Here is an 18010-nt window from a genome sequence, read left to right as displayed (position 1 = left end):
GATCCCTCGAACTTCTTCATCTTGCACGATTACAACTCGACCGCCATGGTCGAGCACCTCCCTGGTGCCCTCTCCTCCCAGGGCCTGGCAGCCTCCCTCCTCCCTCCTGTCTCCCCGTCACCATCACCACATGGATAACCTCCTTTCAGTGGAACCACGGAGTATTTGTCCTTCCGTGACTGCCTTACTTCACTTAGCATAATGTCCTCAAAGTTCATTCATGTTGTTGTGTGTGTCAGGATTTCCTTCTTTTTACATAGTCAAATAACAAGCCATTGCGTGCATAGGCCGCATTTCTTTATCCATTCGGCCTGTCAGTAGACGTGGGGGTTGTTTCCACCTCTTGGCTCTGTGAATAATGCTGCAGGGCACACAGGAGTCCGGGTATCTCACTGAAGCCTCCATTTCAATACTTAACTTTTCTGTGTCTCCGTATTCTCACCGGTACTTGGGGAATAATAATTGAGTTGTTGTCAGGTGGTGTGATTATTTATATAAAAAAGACCCTAAAGTAATTCACAGGAAAATTATTTGAAAGAATAGGAAAGTATAGCACAGAGTGAATATACGTTTATTATTTAAAAAGTTTCTGCTATTATGCAGGACTGCAATTAGGAGAAAACATAATAATGAAAAGATACTGTTTATATGGTACCAAAGAATATCAAGTACTTAGAAATGAGGAAAGATGTTCAAGAGACTTACAGGTTAAATTTTAATATGTAATAAGAAGACACACATGGAAAGATACACTAGGCCCAGCCCTGGCTGGCATAGCTCAGTGGATTGAGCGCGGGCTGCAAACCAAAGTGTCGCAGGTTCGATTCCCAGTCAGGGCACATGCCTGGGTTGCAGGCCACGGCCCCCAGCCACCGCACATTGATGTTTCTCTCTCTCTCTTTCTCCCTCCCTTCCCTAAAAATAAATAAATAAAATCTAAAAAAAAAAAAGATACACTAGGCCCAAAGATAGGAAGAGTTACTATCAGAAAGGGACAAGTTCTGCTAAGATGACTTGAATACCCTCCACTCTGCTTGGCAGGCACCAAAGTATTGCATAGAAGCAGGCAGATCGGACAGCGTTACTGGCATGTGACCAGTCCCAGGTCCAGGAAAGTGCCTCACATGCTTGACCAGGTCTGGACAATGTCCTGTTCCAGGAACCAGCACACCATGGGACATGGGAAAGGATTGGGTTATGTCAGCAGGCAAGCACCCAGTGTGGATAGATCTGTCCTGAGCGAGGGGGTGACAGGAAGTAATCTCCGTCGTGGCCCCAGTCTGGCTCATGGGTCCAGCAGCGACCACAGTCTTCTCTCTTCCACAGATGGTTCTCAGATTTATGTAAAAGTAAAGGACCCAAGGTAGCCAGGACACTTCTGAAAAAGCAGTATAGAGTGGGGAGGTAGTCCTTCTAGTCCTCAGGACGAATCAAGCTGCTGTGATTGAAACGGGAACATTTGGCCTAGGGATTGCAGATTGGCCGATGCAGTGGAATAGACAGGTCAGGAGCGGACCCAGGTGGAACTTGGGTGTGAGACCGAGGCTGGGTACAGAGAGCCCACTGTACGCTCAAGGGAGCCGGGAAGGTCCATTTGGAGAAAATGAAAGTGGACCTGTACCTTGTGCCATATTTAAAAATAAAGAAGAAGAAGAGGACAAAAAGATGTCAATTCTGAGTGTATTAGAACTGACAGGGCCAAAACAAAATGTTAAAATTTCTGTTCAATGATGTTACAGTTCTTGGGGGCAAGGAGAGGTTTCTTTTTTATATAATTAAACTGATGATGTATTAGGTATGAAATTCTTTTTTTGTTGTTGTTCAGTTGCAGTTGCTTCAATTTTACCACGTGGTATTTGTGTCGTATTTAAGAAAACCCTCCTCAACAAAGTGAAAAGGAGGGGTTTCTTAAATGTGACACCACATGACACATTGATTAGAACAGAGATAAAATTTGATTGAATTAAAAATAAGAGCTTTTGTTTGTTAAGATTCCTTAACAAAAGGGAAAGCACAAGATGATGTTCTCCATATATACCACTGATAACATTAGTATAAAAATATATTAGAAATGCAATAAATGAGAAGGCCACTGAAAATGCAGTGAAAAAACAAATGACATCCAAGGAAATACACAGGGTCCATATCCATGTACATAGATGTGCTGCATCAGCGGTGGTCACGGAAATGCACACGAAGACCACCGATAGTTACCATTCTAAGCCTCCTCTGTGGGCAGAACTCTAACCTGGCAGTGCCGGGCGTTGAGCAGGCTGGCCCACAGGCTCTTTGTATACGTGTGTGTGGGAACGTCCGTGGATGACCGTGGGGGGCCGTATCTTCTCCAGGTTAAGCATCCGCATACCCTGGGACCTGGCACTCCCACTCCTGGGCTCGGAGAGTCAGCGTGCCCTTATGTAACAGCGGTGTGCCTATGCGTATGCATGTGCATATGAATATTCATCGCAGCACTATACACAGTAGCAAAATCCTGGAAGCAACCCAAATGCCTATCACTGGGAGAGTGAATGAATAAACTGTGATATTATACAAGAGTCAAAACTAATGAATTACAACAGTGCATAACTATGAATATGTCTTAGTGTCATAAATTACATTTCCCGTTATCTTTTTTTTATAACAATAAAAGTAACTAAAAGGAAATGGTACACTCTTAATGTAGTGTGCAATAAAACTGTCACGAAAGGAGAGCAAGGGGATGATAAACACAGGATAAAAGGTGATGTTTACCTGGGGCGGAGGGGGTCACGTGTGTCGACGTGGGTTTCGTCAGGGTCTTTTGTCTTGCTGGTGGATTCTTGATACACATTGTTAAAAATAGCTAAGTAAATAACAAATTAAAGGCAGGCCATCCTCGGCCCAATCATCAACCCATCCCATGAACCTAAGGCAGATGATTTATCCAGTATTGTATATCTGAGATATAACTTAAAATGTCAGTGTGTATACGAATTTTGGGGAGGGCTCAATGACTGGACAGCACCTGGCTTACAGTAAGTGCTCAATAGATGTTAGCTCTTCCTCCTCCTTTTTTTTTTTTTTAAGATTTTATGTATTTATTTTTAGAGAGGGAAGGGAGGGAGAAAGAGAGAGAGAAACATCAATGTGCGGTTGCTGGGGGCCATGGCCTGCAACCCAGGCGTGTGCCCTGACTGGGAATCGAACCTGCGACACTTTGGTTCGCAGCCCGCACTCAATCCACTGAGCTACGCCAGCCAGGGCCACTCCTCCTGTTCTTATTGACGAAGCTACCTTTCAGTTGTGTGGAACATTTCCCTGTCTCAGACTATTACTGTACACTGGAAAACAACCTCATTTGGAGGCTCCAAGAAGTTAGGTGCTAGATCTCTCTCTGGTCGATTCAGCACCTGTACCAAAAGGAGATGGAGCTTCTGTTTTCTGGTTCTCCCCTCTTCACACCGCTGACGCCCACTTATGGGCCCCAGCTCACTGGTACTGTTCCAGAGATACTGCCCTTCATGTCCCCTCATTATCCTGTGGTCTTATTAAAATTCCACGGTGCCTACAAAACTTTGTAACTGATTGGTGTTTACTTGCTTATTGTCTCTGGGCTCCCAGCTCTGCAGGGGCAGGAATTACATTGATTTGATTTAAGGGTCAGCACGGGACCTGACTGAGGAGGTGTTTAGCAAATATTTGTGGGTGAATGGACAAAAAGGCCTCTGTTTGCAAACAGTAGAAATCGTTCACCCCTGGAGCCATGTGGAGCATAAACGATTAGGAGAGTACTCAGCACACCACGGCGGTAATAGTCTCAGTTGTATCGGAAAATATTCATTGACTTCTTCAGGGAGGCACACGGGTGCATTTCACTGAGGCCTTGAGTAGAAAAAAACCGTTGTAAAGATGGCTGCCTCGCATTGTCCTGAATGGTATTTTGTACCCTTTCTAGGAAGGAAAGGAGAACCGCGGGGAGTTTTCAGGGGCTGGAACAAATGCCCGTTTGTTAAAGATCGACGTGAAAAGGCAAAGTGGGAGTCTTCACGTGTGTGCCCCGTCCTTTCCTTCAGTTTTCACCATGTCCTCGCCTCCTGCAAAAGATAGGGCGTCACCTTGTTACTTCTGACTCAGACACGACTCACAGCAGCGCGAGTCACTTGACCTCATGGGGGCTCAGCATTCGGATCTAAAATAATGGGTTGGGCTGGGGAAGTGGTCAGGAAGGTTCTCCCGTCTCTGGGACTGAACCCCGAAGTGCACCTGTTTTACACACAGTTTTCTACATGCCCGTAATCGGTGTGGTCTCGTCTTTCTTGTCTCCGTTGTAGAACAACTCCCGTATTTTATGAACAGTGCACCCAGGGCCTGGCGTAGTGTTCTCCCCACGGTGACTGGGTGAGGTGATGAAAGGAGCCACCAGCCACGTGTTTCCCACTGCAGTTCTTAAGTCAGTCCTCCCAGGTGGTTCCCTTGGGTGTTTTCTAGAACTTTTCACTCTCTTTCACCAAAGGAGCCGAGGGAGGGACGACACAGGTGCAGGGGCTATGGACTCCGGGTCGGAAGGGATCTGGGGTCCCGGTCATGATGCGCCGCCAAAGAATTGCTTGGTCGTTAATTTTCTGGTCCCTGGTTTCCGTAGCTATGCAGCGAAGGGATTTGGCTGGATCTCATCTTAGTGACCTTGTGGCTCTACCACTCCATGATTTCATCAACTAAATATAGTACCAGCTGACCTTCCGAGGTGTCCTCTTCTATCTGTTATCTCGCAGACTGCCGCAGCGGCATGCGAGGTGCGCTGGGGAAAGTTCAATCAGGGAACAGTGTGCGCTTTCTACTTGCCAATGACTGCAAACGTGTTATCTTAACATGCATATTAACCCCAGAATGCACTTGTTCCTCATGTAAGTACAGAAGTGGCATCTAACAGACTGAACTCACTCGCCCCCAGTCGCTGGGCCCGTTGGCGGCAGAGGCATGATGTGAACGGCAGTCTCTGGCTCGGAGCATCCCTCGCGCCCCATCGCTGGGCGTCACTCCTCAGTGAGGACCAGCGTGGCTAATCGAAGGGGCGTGGGCTTGGGAAACCAAAGATACCGAAGCCGTTTGGTTAAACAGTTGTTACCGATACTGGAATTTTCGGCGTCTGATGTCATCAGCCACATAAGGAAATTACCAAATACTCCACAATAACCAGATTAAAGGAGGCTGATGTTCTGAGTTGTGGTCCTGCCGCCAACCATGTGACCTCTGGCAGAGGACAACTTCTTTCAGCCTCAGTCTCCTTGTCCGTAACTTGAGGTTATCAACACTAACTGAATGATGATGCTAGGAAGATAGAGTGGAAGCACACACAAAACTATCTAATACATTTTGGGGCACGTATCAGGCATTCAGTAGAGGCAGCTGTTAGTATTTTAGTTTTGTATGCATTCATATGTGGTCATATGACTATTAGAAATCATATTTTGCACACTTGCTATGCATCCTGCACTATCTTACGTTTTTTGATGGTTAAAAATACAATTGCTATAATTTATGGTTGCCAGTAGAGGAGAGTTTATGGTTACAGACCTATATGGAAAACACAGTCCTTTAGGATAATTAATTTATATCCATTTTCAGCTTTGGAAATCTATGTCCCAAGGTAGGTGACTTAAGTAATAATCTCTTGCATTTGATGAATTATTTACATGCCCTGTGAATGAGACTAACTATTGCCAAACCATTTATAAACTTTCCACATGTATTTCTGATTTATTTGGCAAAGACTGTGATAAGGAAGTTGTATTTGAAGTGTAGCTCAAGTATCTGATCGCTAATACAATAGGCAGTATCTCATTCCAAAATATAGGAATACCCTCTGTACGACATCTAACTTCCTCCTTTACTCTGGTTCTTGTGGGATATTTGGTGATTTGCTTATGTGGCTGATGACATCAGCCCCCTAAAATTCCACTGTTGGCAATTGTTTAATTGAAAGGCTTCAGTGTCTTTTAAGTGAGAACAATTCTCTGGAAACTTTGAATTGCCTTAGGAAACACTTCAAAATTTAAGGTTGAGTTTTCCCTCTTAGATCTAAAACACGAAAATTCTCCTGTATCTGTGAGCCTGTTTCTGTTTTGTTTGTTTGTTTTATTTTTTAGATTCCACATGTAAGTGAAACCATACAGTATTTGTCTTTCTCTGCATGACTGATTTTACTTACCGGTAGCTCTGTCCATGTTGCGGCAGATGGCAAGATTTCCGCTCTTTTCTATGGCTGAGTAATATTCTATGTATCACATTGTGTACATTTCAATTACTAGAATGCAATACTGTTCACACACACACATACACAGACAAATCTTTCTCTGTTTACTGGTTGATGGACACTTGGGTTGCTTCCATATCTTGGCGGTTCTAAATAATGCTGAAGTGGACACAGGGTGTCCAAATCTCTTCAAATTCATGTTTTCATTTTCTTTGGATAAATACCCAGGAGTGGAATGTTGGGTCCTGTGGTGGTTTCCCACAGTGGCTGCAGCAGTCTGCATTCCCACCGACAGTGCATGAAGGTTTCCTTTCTCCACATCCTCAGTAGCACTTGTTCTCTTGTTTGTTGTTTGTTTGTTTTGTCTCTTTGATAATAGCTGTTTTCACAGGTGTGAAATGGCATCTCACTGTGTTTTTGATTTACATTTTCCTGATGATCAGCGATGTCGAGCATCTTTTCCCGTGGGCCATCGGCCTATTTTCATTGGAGAAATATCAGTTCAAGTCCTTTGCCCATTTTTTACAGTTGTTTATGTATACATATTACATAGTGTAAGTGCTTTACGTAGTTTGGAAATGAACCCCAGATTGGATGCAGGCTCTGCAGATTCTGTCTCCCATTCCATGGGTTGCCTTCTGTGCTGCTGGGGTCCTTCCCTGGGCAAAGGCTTTTGAGTTTGGTGTCGTGTCATTGGTGCTCTCGCCTGGGGAGGCTGGTTGCTGAGATCGATGCCACACTGTGTGCAGCCTTTTCTCTTAGGAGGTTTGTGGGTTCAGGTCTTACATTCAGGTCTGCAGTCCATTTTGAAGTTTTGTGTGTGGTTTAAGATAATGACCCAGTTTCATTCTTTTGCATGTAGCTGTTCAGTGTTCCTAACACCCCTTGTAGAAGAGATGGTCTTGACCCCATAGTGTATTTTTGCCTTTTTTTGTCATAGATTAATTGACCATATAGACTGAATTTCTTCCTGGTGCTCTGTTCAGTTCCATTGATTTATGTGTCGGTTTTCATCCTAGTTACCATCTTACCAAATGGCAGTGATTACTCTAGCCCTGTAGGGTATAGTCTGAAATCAGGGTGCATGCTACCCCCAGTTTTGCTCCTCTTTCTCGAGGTGTCTTCTACAGTTCCATACAGACTTTTGGAATTTTGGGGACAGCGGTAGTTACCAGAGAGGGGAGGGATTTAGGGGCAGTCAGAGTAGGGGCAGGGGATGAAGAAGTATACACTTCCAGTTATAAAAATAAATCAATCACAGGGGTGTCATATACAGAATGAGCAGTAAAGTCAGTACGATCACAACTTCCTATGGTAGATGGTGATAACCAGACTTATTATGGGGATCACTTGGTAATGTATATAAATACCAGATCACTATGATGTACACCCAACCCTAATACAGTATTGCATGTCAGTTACACATCAATAAAACGCATTTTCTATCTCGCGCCTCCTGGGTTGGAAATGTTTTTAACTTCTATTTTTAAACCTGTTTACTTTACAGCCCTGTCTCATTCTTTTGACCTGGGCATCAAAGGAAAAAACACCAGCGGTAGTGGAGCCTGACATTTTCAGTCAGTGTCAGCACTTTGTCTCGGCTGTTTCTGTTCCTAGGAGCCAAATCCACTCACACTATTTTTACGTGCAGCATTCGGGGCGACTCCAGATAATGCGACGTGTTATTTCTGCCTTTTGTTCCACTTCTGTCTGTAAATTCTGCTTTTACGGTGCAGTCAGGGAAATGCACGGGAGCCAGCCAGCCACTTCTCTCCCTGAGAAGAATGTGACTCAACTTTCCTCCTTCCAGCCCTCCGAATCTGCCCTCTCAGCGCTTCGGGGTCCTTGCAAGGACAATGACCTCCCTCAATTTTTGTCCCGAGCAATAGCACTTGCGCCTTCCTGTCGCCCAGTTTCACCTGCAGACTGGTTCTAATTAAAGTGAACTTTGAGCTGTGACTAAATGCTACTGTTATTAACCTAGGTTTGATAATGTCTGTCAGGTTGATTTTCTTGAGATTGGAGAGCCATCCTTTTAGAATGAAAAGCTTTTTCTTGGAGATTGTTATTAATAGGATTTTACCTATAATAATTACATAAGAAATGATCAAAGAGATAGGAAGTAATTAGTCAGATAAGAAAGCTGAATTATGTCCTTAATGCTTCAATGAGACGTACGTTTATTTTTTAAAAAAATGGATTTTAAAGCTCTCTTAGCCTCGCCTACACCTTCATCTAGAATGGTCTTCTTAACTAGGCTTGTTTCAAACACAGGTCAGCCCTCTCAAAGAAGCTCCGTTAGTGTAATCATTTACATGTGTTAAAGTTATTCACTATTTATTGAACACTTACTATGTTCCAGATGCTGCCCATTCAACCCCTACAACAACCCTAGAGGTGGTTTTCAGAATCCCCCCACTGTTCACACTCCTAATAAATTGTAATAAAAACCTACATCTTTTTTACCAATTGCTTTTCATGTACCAGGCAGTGTGCTGAATGCTTTATAGTACTGAACGGAACCTCGCAGGACTTTCGTGTTACTCGCAGTTTACCGATGAGGAGAACAATGCTCGAGGTTTTAGTAGGTGTGCTAAGGTGCCATAGCAGGTGAGGGGTGGGACAGGCAGAACTTTCTGACTCCAGGTCTCTGCCTCCTAACCACCAGGATGTGATGTTGCCCTCTTACCACTGTTGTACATGAAAGCTCTGAGTTAGAACTCGGGTCTCTTACGCTAAAGCTTATTTTGTGTGCCGTAACTTTTGCCTTCTAGTTCGTTACCTTGCCCTGCATGTTACTCCTTAAAATGGGGTTTAGAAGCTGAACTCTAAGGTACAGTGTTGCATGGCTGAGAAACGTGCCTGTGGTTCATTGTTGTCCAGGAGCCAGTTCCGTGGTGTATTGAGGGTCATCTTGGTATCAGTTGTAGTCTGTGGGCCTCCTAAATGCAACTGTTGGTTTGCTTTTAGAAGACACAGTCCTCTCTTATTTGTTGGTTACGGTACTTTGTTCATTAGCAGGCAAAGGAGTTTATCATTAGAATATACCTTCCTGCTGGTTTTGAATCTACTGTTTGAAAGTTACTCATCAATCTTGGTGATAAACCTTACTAGCAGCTACTACACTTGGTGATGGAAAAGGAGAATTTTTACTCGCCTTTTTTCGTTTATGGTTTTTTTTTTTAATCTTCTTTCCAGGTTGGAATACTTCTGCATTACTCCACTCTTGCCACAGTGCTGTGGGTGGGGGTGACAGCCCGAAATATCTACAAGCAAGTCACGAAGAAAGCCAAAAGATGCCAGGATCCTGACGAACTGCCCCCTCCACCCCGACCAATGCTCAGGTGCCTAGTAGCTCTGTGTCGTGCATCACATTACCTCTCACATTTACTGAAGCATCGTGGTAACAAAACTGCTGACTCCGGAGGGGATTTTGGGAAGTAAAAGAGTGGACTTGGACGCTGGGCTTCCTGGCTTTGAATACTGGCTACATCTCTTCCAGCCGGGAGTCCTCCTTGAAGTTCTGACCCTCCGTGTGCCTTTCTCTCTCTGTACCGTGGGAATGATTCTCCCTGACAGAGGGGCTGCGAGAAGAAACGAGTTAACCCGTAGAGCAGTGGAGAAGGTGCCGACTGTAGACTAGGCTCTGTGAAAACGTCAGCTGTCTTTATTTTCCCGGGTCAAGTCGTAGATTTTAATCTGCTCAGTTATGCATGAGTTTTACTATTCTCTGCAAAAGATAAAATAGTTTTGGAGTTAGGCCCTTTTTTACCCATTATCACTCAGAAATTGTCAGGGGGTTACGGTGCTTGAGGAGTAAAAATTGGTGAATGTCTCTGAGTTTATCGAATGCTGAATATGAGCGTGCCTTAAAGAAACCCTCCCTTCCTGGAGGAGTTTAGTCTTTGAGGAGACGGAGACAGGTGTGTGAAGAACTGACCAATGACAGTTGAAGAACTAGGGGAGATACGTTTCTTGAAAGTGCAAACAAAGCAGCCGTCAATGGGAGGCGGGGGCCTGTGGCTCATCGTTTGACCTCTGGCACAAACCTCCGCGGGTGCTGAGAGCAAAGGGTAGACATGGCAGGATTTTAATACAGGATTGCGTGGTGAGCTGAGGAACTTTGAGAAATGCACTTTGGCTGGAACGGAGGTGGAAGACGTAAGACACACAGTAGCATGAATTCAGGGTGAGGGCAGACTTTCAGACCCGTGGGAGTTAAAATGGGGGCAGCGCTTGAAGAATTTTAACTCTAAGGGATTATAACCCGACTAGGTGGCTTTTTAGAAGGACAGCCATGCCTTGGCCTGGACAGTGAATTGGGATGCCTGAGAGTAAAGAACTCCACTGAGGGCATTTGGGAGCCCCATGAGGGCTGAAACCAGAACAGTGGCATAGAGAATAGAGGCGCACATGTTCGGGAGACTTGGGGCAGCTTCTCCGGGGTTGACGGCCACCTGGATTGAAGAGGTGAGTGAGGGAGAGAAATACGAAGCTGCCTGTGGACTGTCTGCTCCAGGGAGCTGGGTGGCCTCAGCCGAAGGTGCTTCTAACCAGTGAGAAGATCCTACAAGAAAAGTAAATGGCAGGGGGATGGGTAGGCACAGGGGAAGTAGGCTCAGTGCTGCCGTCTCGGGGAAAGGTGACGTTTTTGGAAGCCTGGTGCTCAGCAGAGAAGACGAGCTGGACATACTGTAGATGGGACAGGAGCCGTCTATGTGTGGTCCCGTGAACAAGGTCCCCAGGGAGCGGTGGTTAAGAGAAGAATGGTTCCTGGGCTGTGTGTGTGTGTCTAGTAGTTGGGCCATGGAAAATAAACGGGAGAACCATGAATCATAGAAATGTACACTCGAAACCTACATAATCTCATTGCATAGGGTCACCCCAATAAATTTAATTAAAAATGAGATGAAATAAAATTTAAAAAATATTCTGATTATAAAAAATAACACTCGCAGGAGAACATTTAAGATCCAAGCGGAACAACAAGGGGCAGCAGCGGTGCCTGGCCGGACTCAGATTATAGAGTGTGAGAGACTTGGCATGTCGGTGACTTGCACTGTAAGAACTGGGAGATGGTGTTTGGCTAAGAGACTTGGGAATCCTGTCCTCAGGCAGCTGTTCCTGTCTGTCGGGTTCTCAGAAAAAAACACAAACGGTTAAGTAAAACACGGCTTGGACCCCAAACCCTATGCAGTCCCTGAGAGACCCACAAGTACCCCTTCTAGCTTTAAGACAGTACAAGCTACTCCCTCTAGGATGTCCTTCATCCCATGACCTTGAACTTGCGGAAGCCCCAGCAACCTGGCCCCTAGAGGGTGGGCAGAGGGAGCCTGTGTCTCCCTTATCCCCATGGAGGGCAATTTCAGTAGCACTATGTGGAAACAGCCTCACAATAAGGTGATGAAGGTGAAGCAGAGGATGGTATTATTTCCAGCAGTTTGTCACAGAAGGGAGAGAGTAAGAAGGTGGTAGGTCAAGGCAAAGTTCAGAAGAGAGGAGAAAACTCGGACAGAGTCTAGGCTGAAAGTTAAGAGGCAGTGGAGAAGATTTCTAAGCTGCCAAATGAGGGTTAATTGCTAACAGGAGGTCCTGGCAGTGGGAGAGGTAAGAGGGGCAGAAAGAGATGCAGAACCTGAGGTTAATTTGGGAAACGACACCTCTGGAAGAAGCCCACGGGAAGCAGTTTAGCAGGAAGGGTCGCGGACGTTAACCTCCCTCAATGTGTGAAATAGAAGACAGGGTTATGGTTTTATAGCATAATTCACAGTCTTTTTTTCAGCAACACTAATTAATACCACATTTAAGAATTTCAGTACCTGTGAACATGACTAAGAAACAATCTATGGAAAAAATGTATTTGAATACTGCCTTTATCCAGCCAGTTCAGGATTTGGGCTATGCCCCAAGAAGTAGCAAATGCAGAATTAAGATTCCAGCCAGACCCAGCGGACCCAGCCAGGGTGCAAAGTTGCCTCTTTCTCTTTTCAGAGAGCTCAAAGAAAAAGCCAGAAAAAGAAGTTTTTGTACCTAGGACCAGCCACCACTCTGTCTCCCTCCATGCTTAGCGCCCCCTCATTTGTCTTGCTTTTCTCAGCAAGTCCGTGGGAAAGGGGCCGGGGAGGTGCAGCTCTGTGGGAGGCTGCCGGGATCCTGGTATCTCAGCTGACTGGGAATAAATGCATGCTTAGCTGAACATTAATAGTAATTACTGTGTCATTATGTATTTTGTCTGGACTATGGCACAGTGGGATCTGAAAGTCCATTTTGTAATGAACTAACTTTCCAGTTCAAGTAAATCCAAAAAAAAAAAATCAAAAACAAAAAAACAAGTTCCCCCTAAAAGAAAAAGTATCAGCTAAAACCCTACCTGCTGGAGCTGAGTGTTACTTTGCTTGTCCACAGGGTGGCAGAAGAGGACCAGCTTTCCTCAGCTTGGAAACTTGGTAGACCTTGTGCTTTGGGGGAAAAAAAAGAAATCGAAACAAAAATTTAATAAAAATTTAAAAAACGTGTTTGCTAAAACAGCAGCCTCTGAAAGCTAACCTTCCAGTTACTACTGGAATAGGAATAATAATCTTTACGGAATACTCTTTTGCGGTAAGGAGATGCACACACGGTAACTAAGTGGACAGTGAGTTGTTCTTTTATTTCCCCTGCTAGGTTTTACCTGATTGGAGGCGGTATACCCATCATTGTTTGTGGCATAACAGCGGCAGCAAACATCAAGAATTACGGCAGTCGGCCAAGTGCGCCTTAGTGAGTAGTTGGCATTCTCTGTGTGTGCCTGACCCAGTTGCTTCCCTTGTAACCTTTTTGCAGGCAGTAAAGCGTCCTGCAGCTCCATAAACGGCCTGTTGACCTACGTAGCCTCTGAGCTGGCTCACCGTTTTCTCTCTATCTCTCGTAGTTGCTGGATGGCGTGGGAACCCTCCTTGGGAGCCTTCTACGGGCCCGCCAGCTTCATCACTTTTGTAAACTGTATGTACTTCCTGAGCATATTTATTCAGCTGAAAAGACACCCTGAGCGCAAGTACGAGCTGAAGGAGCCCACCGAGGAGCAACAGAGGCTGGCGGCCACCGAAAATGGCGAAGTCAACCAGCAGGATTCCTTGTCTTTGTCTCTGATTTCCACGTCGGCGCTGGAGAACGAGCACACTTTCCGTGCTCAGCTTCTGGGGGCCAGCCTCACTTTGCTCCTGTATGTCACTTTGTGGATGTTTGGGGCCTTGGCCGTCTCTTTGTATTACCCTCTGGACTTGGTTTTCAGCTTCTTTTTCGGAGCCACGTGTCTGAGCCTCAGTGCGTTCGTCGTGGTTCACCACTGTGTCAATCGGGAGGACGTCAGACTTGCGTGGATCATGACGTGCTGCCCAGGCCGGAGCTCGTACTCGGTGCAGGTCAACGTGCAGCCTCCCAACGCCGCCGGGACGAACGGCGAGGCCCCGAAGTGCACCAACAGCAGCGCGGAGTCTTCGTGCACCAACAAGAGTGCGTCGAGCTTCAAAAATTCCTCCCAGGGCTGCAAACTGACCAACCTGCAGGCCGCGGCCGCCCAGTGCCATACCAATTCTCTCCCTTTGAACGCCACGCCTCAGCTGGACAACAGTCTGACGGAACACTCGATGGACAACGACATTAAGATGCACGTGGCGCCGCTCGAAGTTCAGTTTCGCGCGAACGTGCACCCGAGCCGCCACCATAAGAACAGGAGTAAAGGACACCGGGCGAGCCGGCTGACGGTCCTCCGAGAATACGCCTACGACGTGCCCACGAGCGTGGAAGGCAGCGTGCAGAACGGCGCACCGAAAAGTCGGCCGGGCGCCAGCGAGGGCCACGCGAGGAGTCGGAGGGCGTACTTGGCCTTCAGAGAGAGGCAGTACAACCCGCCCCAACAGGACAGCAGCGATGCGTGTAGCACGCTCCCCAAAAGCAGCAGAAACGTGGAAAAGCCAGTTTCAGCCAGTAGCAAAAAGGATGCCGTACGGAAGCCAGCTGCAGTGGAACCCGAAAGTCAGCAGAAGTCTTATGGCCTCAACTTGGCCATTCAGAACGGACCAATCAAAAGCAACGGGCAGGACGGGGCCTTGCTGGGTGCGGACGGCACTGGCAACGTGAGGACTGGGTTGTGGAAACACGAAACGACTGTGTAGCCAGTGTGGCGGTGGCGGGCGGCCCGGGCAGAGCCCCGTGCGGTGCCCTCTGCGGTGCTCTGTGGTCACATTCCTTTAAGCTATGAACACGTCAGAACAAACTGTTTACAGCCCCCTTAGGGACTCAAGAGAGTTTTGAGTAAACTTCAAAGTTGTGGGTTTTACTTATTTTCTATCTCCCCGTTGTTGCCGTTTTTATGAATTAAAAAAAGGAAGAAGGAGAACCCCTAAAGCATTGTTTTAGTTGTCAAAGCACCAGCAGACCATTTTGGGAATCTGAAACGCGATGTTTTGAAATCTGTAATAGCGACTTAACATTTCAGACTTGTATTTAATACAATAAATAGGTGTTTGTCATTGTGTCAATCTTATGTTTTTTATGTGTTACAGTGGAAGCATCTAGTTCTATTTCACTGATGTTTATACATTGGGATAGTTTAATGAGATGTACTCATAAGTCAGTTATCAGGTTTTTACATGATTAGCTCCCTGATTATGACATATAAATCAAGGGTTCTTGGATTGATGTATTTTATAAATATAATTTTAAATGCTACAAGTTTTTTAAATAAGATGCTTATTAAAGCATCACAGAATGCTTTTTGAAAATGTAAATGCTTGAAAAGCTCTTCCTAAATTTCTTTACTTTTCCCGTATCAATTAGATCCTATTGATACTATTTTTACCACTCCTGTAGCTTTTCAGTGGTTTATTTTGGGGTTTAACTTTCTTATTTAATCTTTTCCCCCCCAGCACATTATTTTTTAATGTAAATGAAGAGCTACCATGTAAAGTTCACATTCACTTATTCCTGGATTCTTCAGCACTGCTCTTACGTTGGCTATTCATTTGTTCTTAAAGAGAGGAAGTTCGTTCGGTTCATGCTAAAGTACTGATTTTTAAATTCTGTTGCAAAGGTCAAAGCAGGTCTAATCCAAAAGTTAACACTGGTCATCTGCGTACATGTGCCACAGTTCTTTTCTGTCCGCAGTGCCAGTCTGGCCAGGCCCGGTCCTGGGGCCCCTGAGGGTGAGACAGGGCCTGCCCCGACACCTTCGGCATTCAGTCCCTCAGACACGCAAGACGTGTCTGAAAAGATCAGCACAGCTTTGGTCTGGGTGTGTTTTTTTAACTTATTGGGGTGAAACTGGTTAATAAAATTATATAGTTCCAAGTATACACTCTGGAATACCTCATGTACATTGCATTGTGTGTGTATCCATTTTGACAGCAGTCTGAAGGTTTAAGTAAGATCAGATTTAAACGTTTACATCAAAGCAATGCTCAGAGTCGAGCGTACCTGGGTAAGCCTCAAAATCTGGTCTGCTTATTTTCACACAGTAGTTATCACAGACACCACGAGATCACCCGATAGAGTACAAATGTTCTTTTCCGTGGTTACTGCATTAGGAAGAAGTAAATCATTTTACTTTGCAGTAATAAAACTGGGAGCTCTAGTTAAGACTTTCATCAGGTGTTAGAGGCATTCTTTTTGGTGGGGGGAGCAAGGCCTCCAGATGGATAGATGTGCCCTTGACATTGAATCACTGCCTGGCCCAGGGTCTCCTAGTGAGTTGATGCATATGTACAGGATGATGTTTAGAAATGACAAGGATAAACTAATAAGAAGTGGAGTGAGTAATTATTTTTATTGCTATTTAAGTTTGCTCTGTAATTTTGCAATTCATTCATTTTTCCAATGTTTAACCTGTTTCTCTGACCCATAAGCCAATACTACATAGGGAGAGAATGTCTTTCTCTTTTTTTTTTCTTACCTCTCCATGGGGAGTAATGAATTTCCCTTCCTGAGAATGTTCACCATTCAGTAAGCACTTGTGCTAATTTAAACATAACTTCCTGTAGGTAACAGAAGGAATTGAAGCTTGGGCCAGGGGGTGGTGGCCTGGGGACAAAATCAAATATTTGGAATGCAATGAAGAGTCCACAAAATATTCAGAGTGTTTTGATACTCAGAGCATACAAAGTGGTGAGTGAGGACCTTATGTGTTGTGGTCTTAGCGTGTGATTGAATCACACTGTGGCGTTCGCCTGCAGGAGGTGGGTAACACGTTGCATCCCCTGTGTCTTTGTCGTTTATGATTTAGGGTTTGTTGCTGGTTGAGGTTTCTCTGTTTTTCAAAAAGAATCATAAACTCCTAAGAGATGTTTCTGTTTTCTTAGAGATTGGTGTATGCATTTTCCTCATTTAAAATCTTTGGCAACTGAGGTCCAAAGTCTGATGAGCTGGATGTGCCGGCAGGCCACGCTGCAGCTGGGGCCAGGACCGTTTCCAGGAGGCTGTTTCTCTGGAGGCGCCCGTGGGTGCTCTTCAGTGTTTATTCGCTGTGATTTTCTAAACTTCGTTCTCATCCCAGTGGCATTGTTGAGTTTTAACTTCATAGTGAGGCATATCTATTTAAGGACACACATGTGATTTATTCTTTTATTCCATGAAAGCGTTCTTAATCATGCCGTTATAGACTATAAGATGTATATGATATACACACATCACATCCATAACTGCGTGTTACATGCTAACCTCTGTTTTAGGTGATAATTAGAAATCAGGTTTGTATATGACCATTTTTATAAGTAGATTTATATACGTGTGTCAATGTGTGTTATTCTTTCAGGTTACTATAATAGGCAGCAAGAAATTTCTAAATCTCAGCACATGTAATTTAATGTAATTTTATCCATGTTCACCATATTTATATAAATGGATGTAATTCTCTAAACAGATGGCCCCTTATACATAGATGCTGATATTTAGATTGTGCTCATTATTGAGAAATAACAATGTTAAAACATGTAGACCTGTGTGTTTCAGGCATTGAGTTCAGAATGCTTAAACTAGAGTTGGTTAAAAATCATAAAAATTGAGGAAGTAAAAAAATGAACTGAAAGCATTTAATGTAGGAATTAAACTAATCACATCAAGGAAAGTGGTTCATGCAACCACAATCCAAAATTTAAAGCAAATGTTAATTTAGTTCTTTTCAGATTCGCAGAATCATTTAATTATTTTAGTATTCACTTCAGCCCCTGATCTAAGAGATGATTTGATAATTCTTAACCACTTATGATAATGTTTCCCAGATTTGAGTCGTTCCAGCACTCCGTCAACTTTGCCATATTTTCCCTAACATTTATATTAATAGTGTCGTGTGGGTCAACTCGCTCTTTTTCCCTGAAGTATAAGTGGTAATGAATCCCACTGATTTATTTGTGTAAGTGAAGCAAACTCTTCGAGGACAAATTTGTAACTGCTTACAGTCTGTCAATACTAAAAGCCTCTGATTACGTGGTGCTTGGCTTTTAGACAAATGAGGTTGCAATCAGTAAGATTCTGATTTTTCAGTTTCGGTATTAACTGTTTTGAGTCTTCTTCCCAACCTCTACCCTGGGGCCTCTAGTCTAGAACCACGTCTCATATTGGTCGCTAAAGCTCCTGGCCAGTCATGATATTGCGCTACAGGAGGCATTGATGAATGCAACTCACACAACGGGGATTACGTCCACTTAGTCACTGGGTACTGATCGGTCCTGGTCCTGTCTTTCTGCCTCCTTGGTGCACCCAGCTCGCGGTGCAGGGAAGCCCCTGGAAGCCTTTGGTCATAGCTGT

The 18010-nt window shown here is 44.7% G+C and overlaps 1 protein-coding gene across 2 annotated transcripts in view; it reads left to right on the top strand.

Moving 5' to 3' along the window:
• The window catches only part of ADGRA3 (adhesion G protein-coupled receptor A3), a 106306-nt gene extending 91555 nt beyond the window's left edge, over positions 1-14751 (top strand). For both annotated transcript variants that reach the window (XM_045834602.1, XM_045834601.1), the window contains exons 17-19: positions 9431-9576; positions 12896-12991; positions 13143-14751. In XM_045834602.1, the coding sequence (XP_045690558.1) occupies positions 9431-9576; positions 12896-12991; positions 13143-14385 (1485 nt within the window). In that variant the 3' untranslated portion in view covers positions 14386-14751. The remainder of the gene's footprint in view (positions 1-9430; positions 9577-12895; positions 12992-13142) is intronic.
• The last annotated feature ends 3259 nt before the right edge of the window (positions 14752-18010 follow it).

This window comes from Phyllostomus hastatus, unplaced genomic scaffold (genome assembly GCF_019186645.2).
Source record: "Phyllostomus hastatus isolate PE091 unplaced genomic scaffold, TTU_PhHast_1.1 phas_contig_196, whole genome shotgun sequence".
Lineage (NCBI taxonomy): Eukaryota > Metazoa > Chordata > Mammalia > Chiroptera > Phyllostomidae > Phyllostomus > Phyllostomus hastatus.
This window is presented reverse-complemented; position numbering and strand designations above follow the sequence as displayed.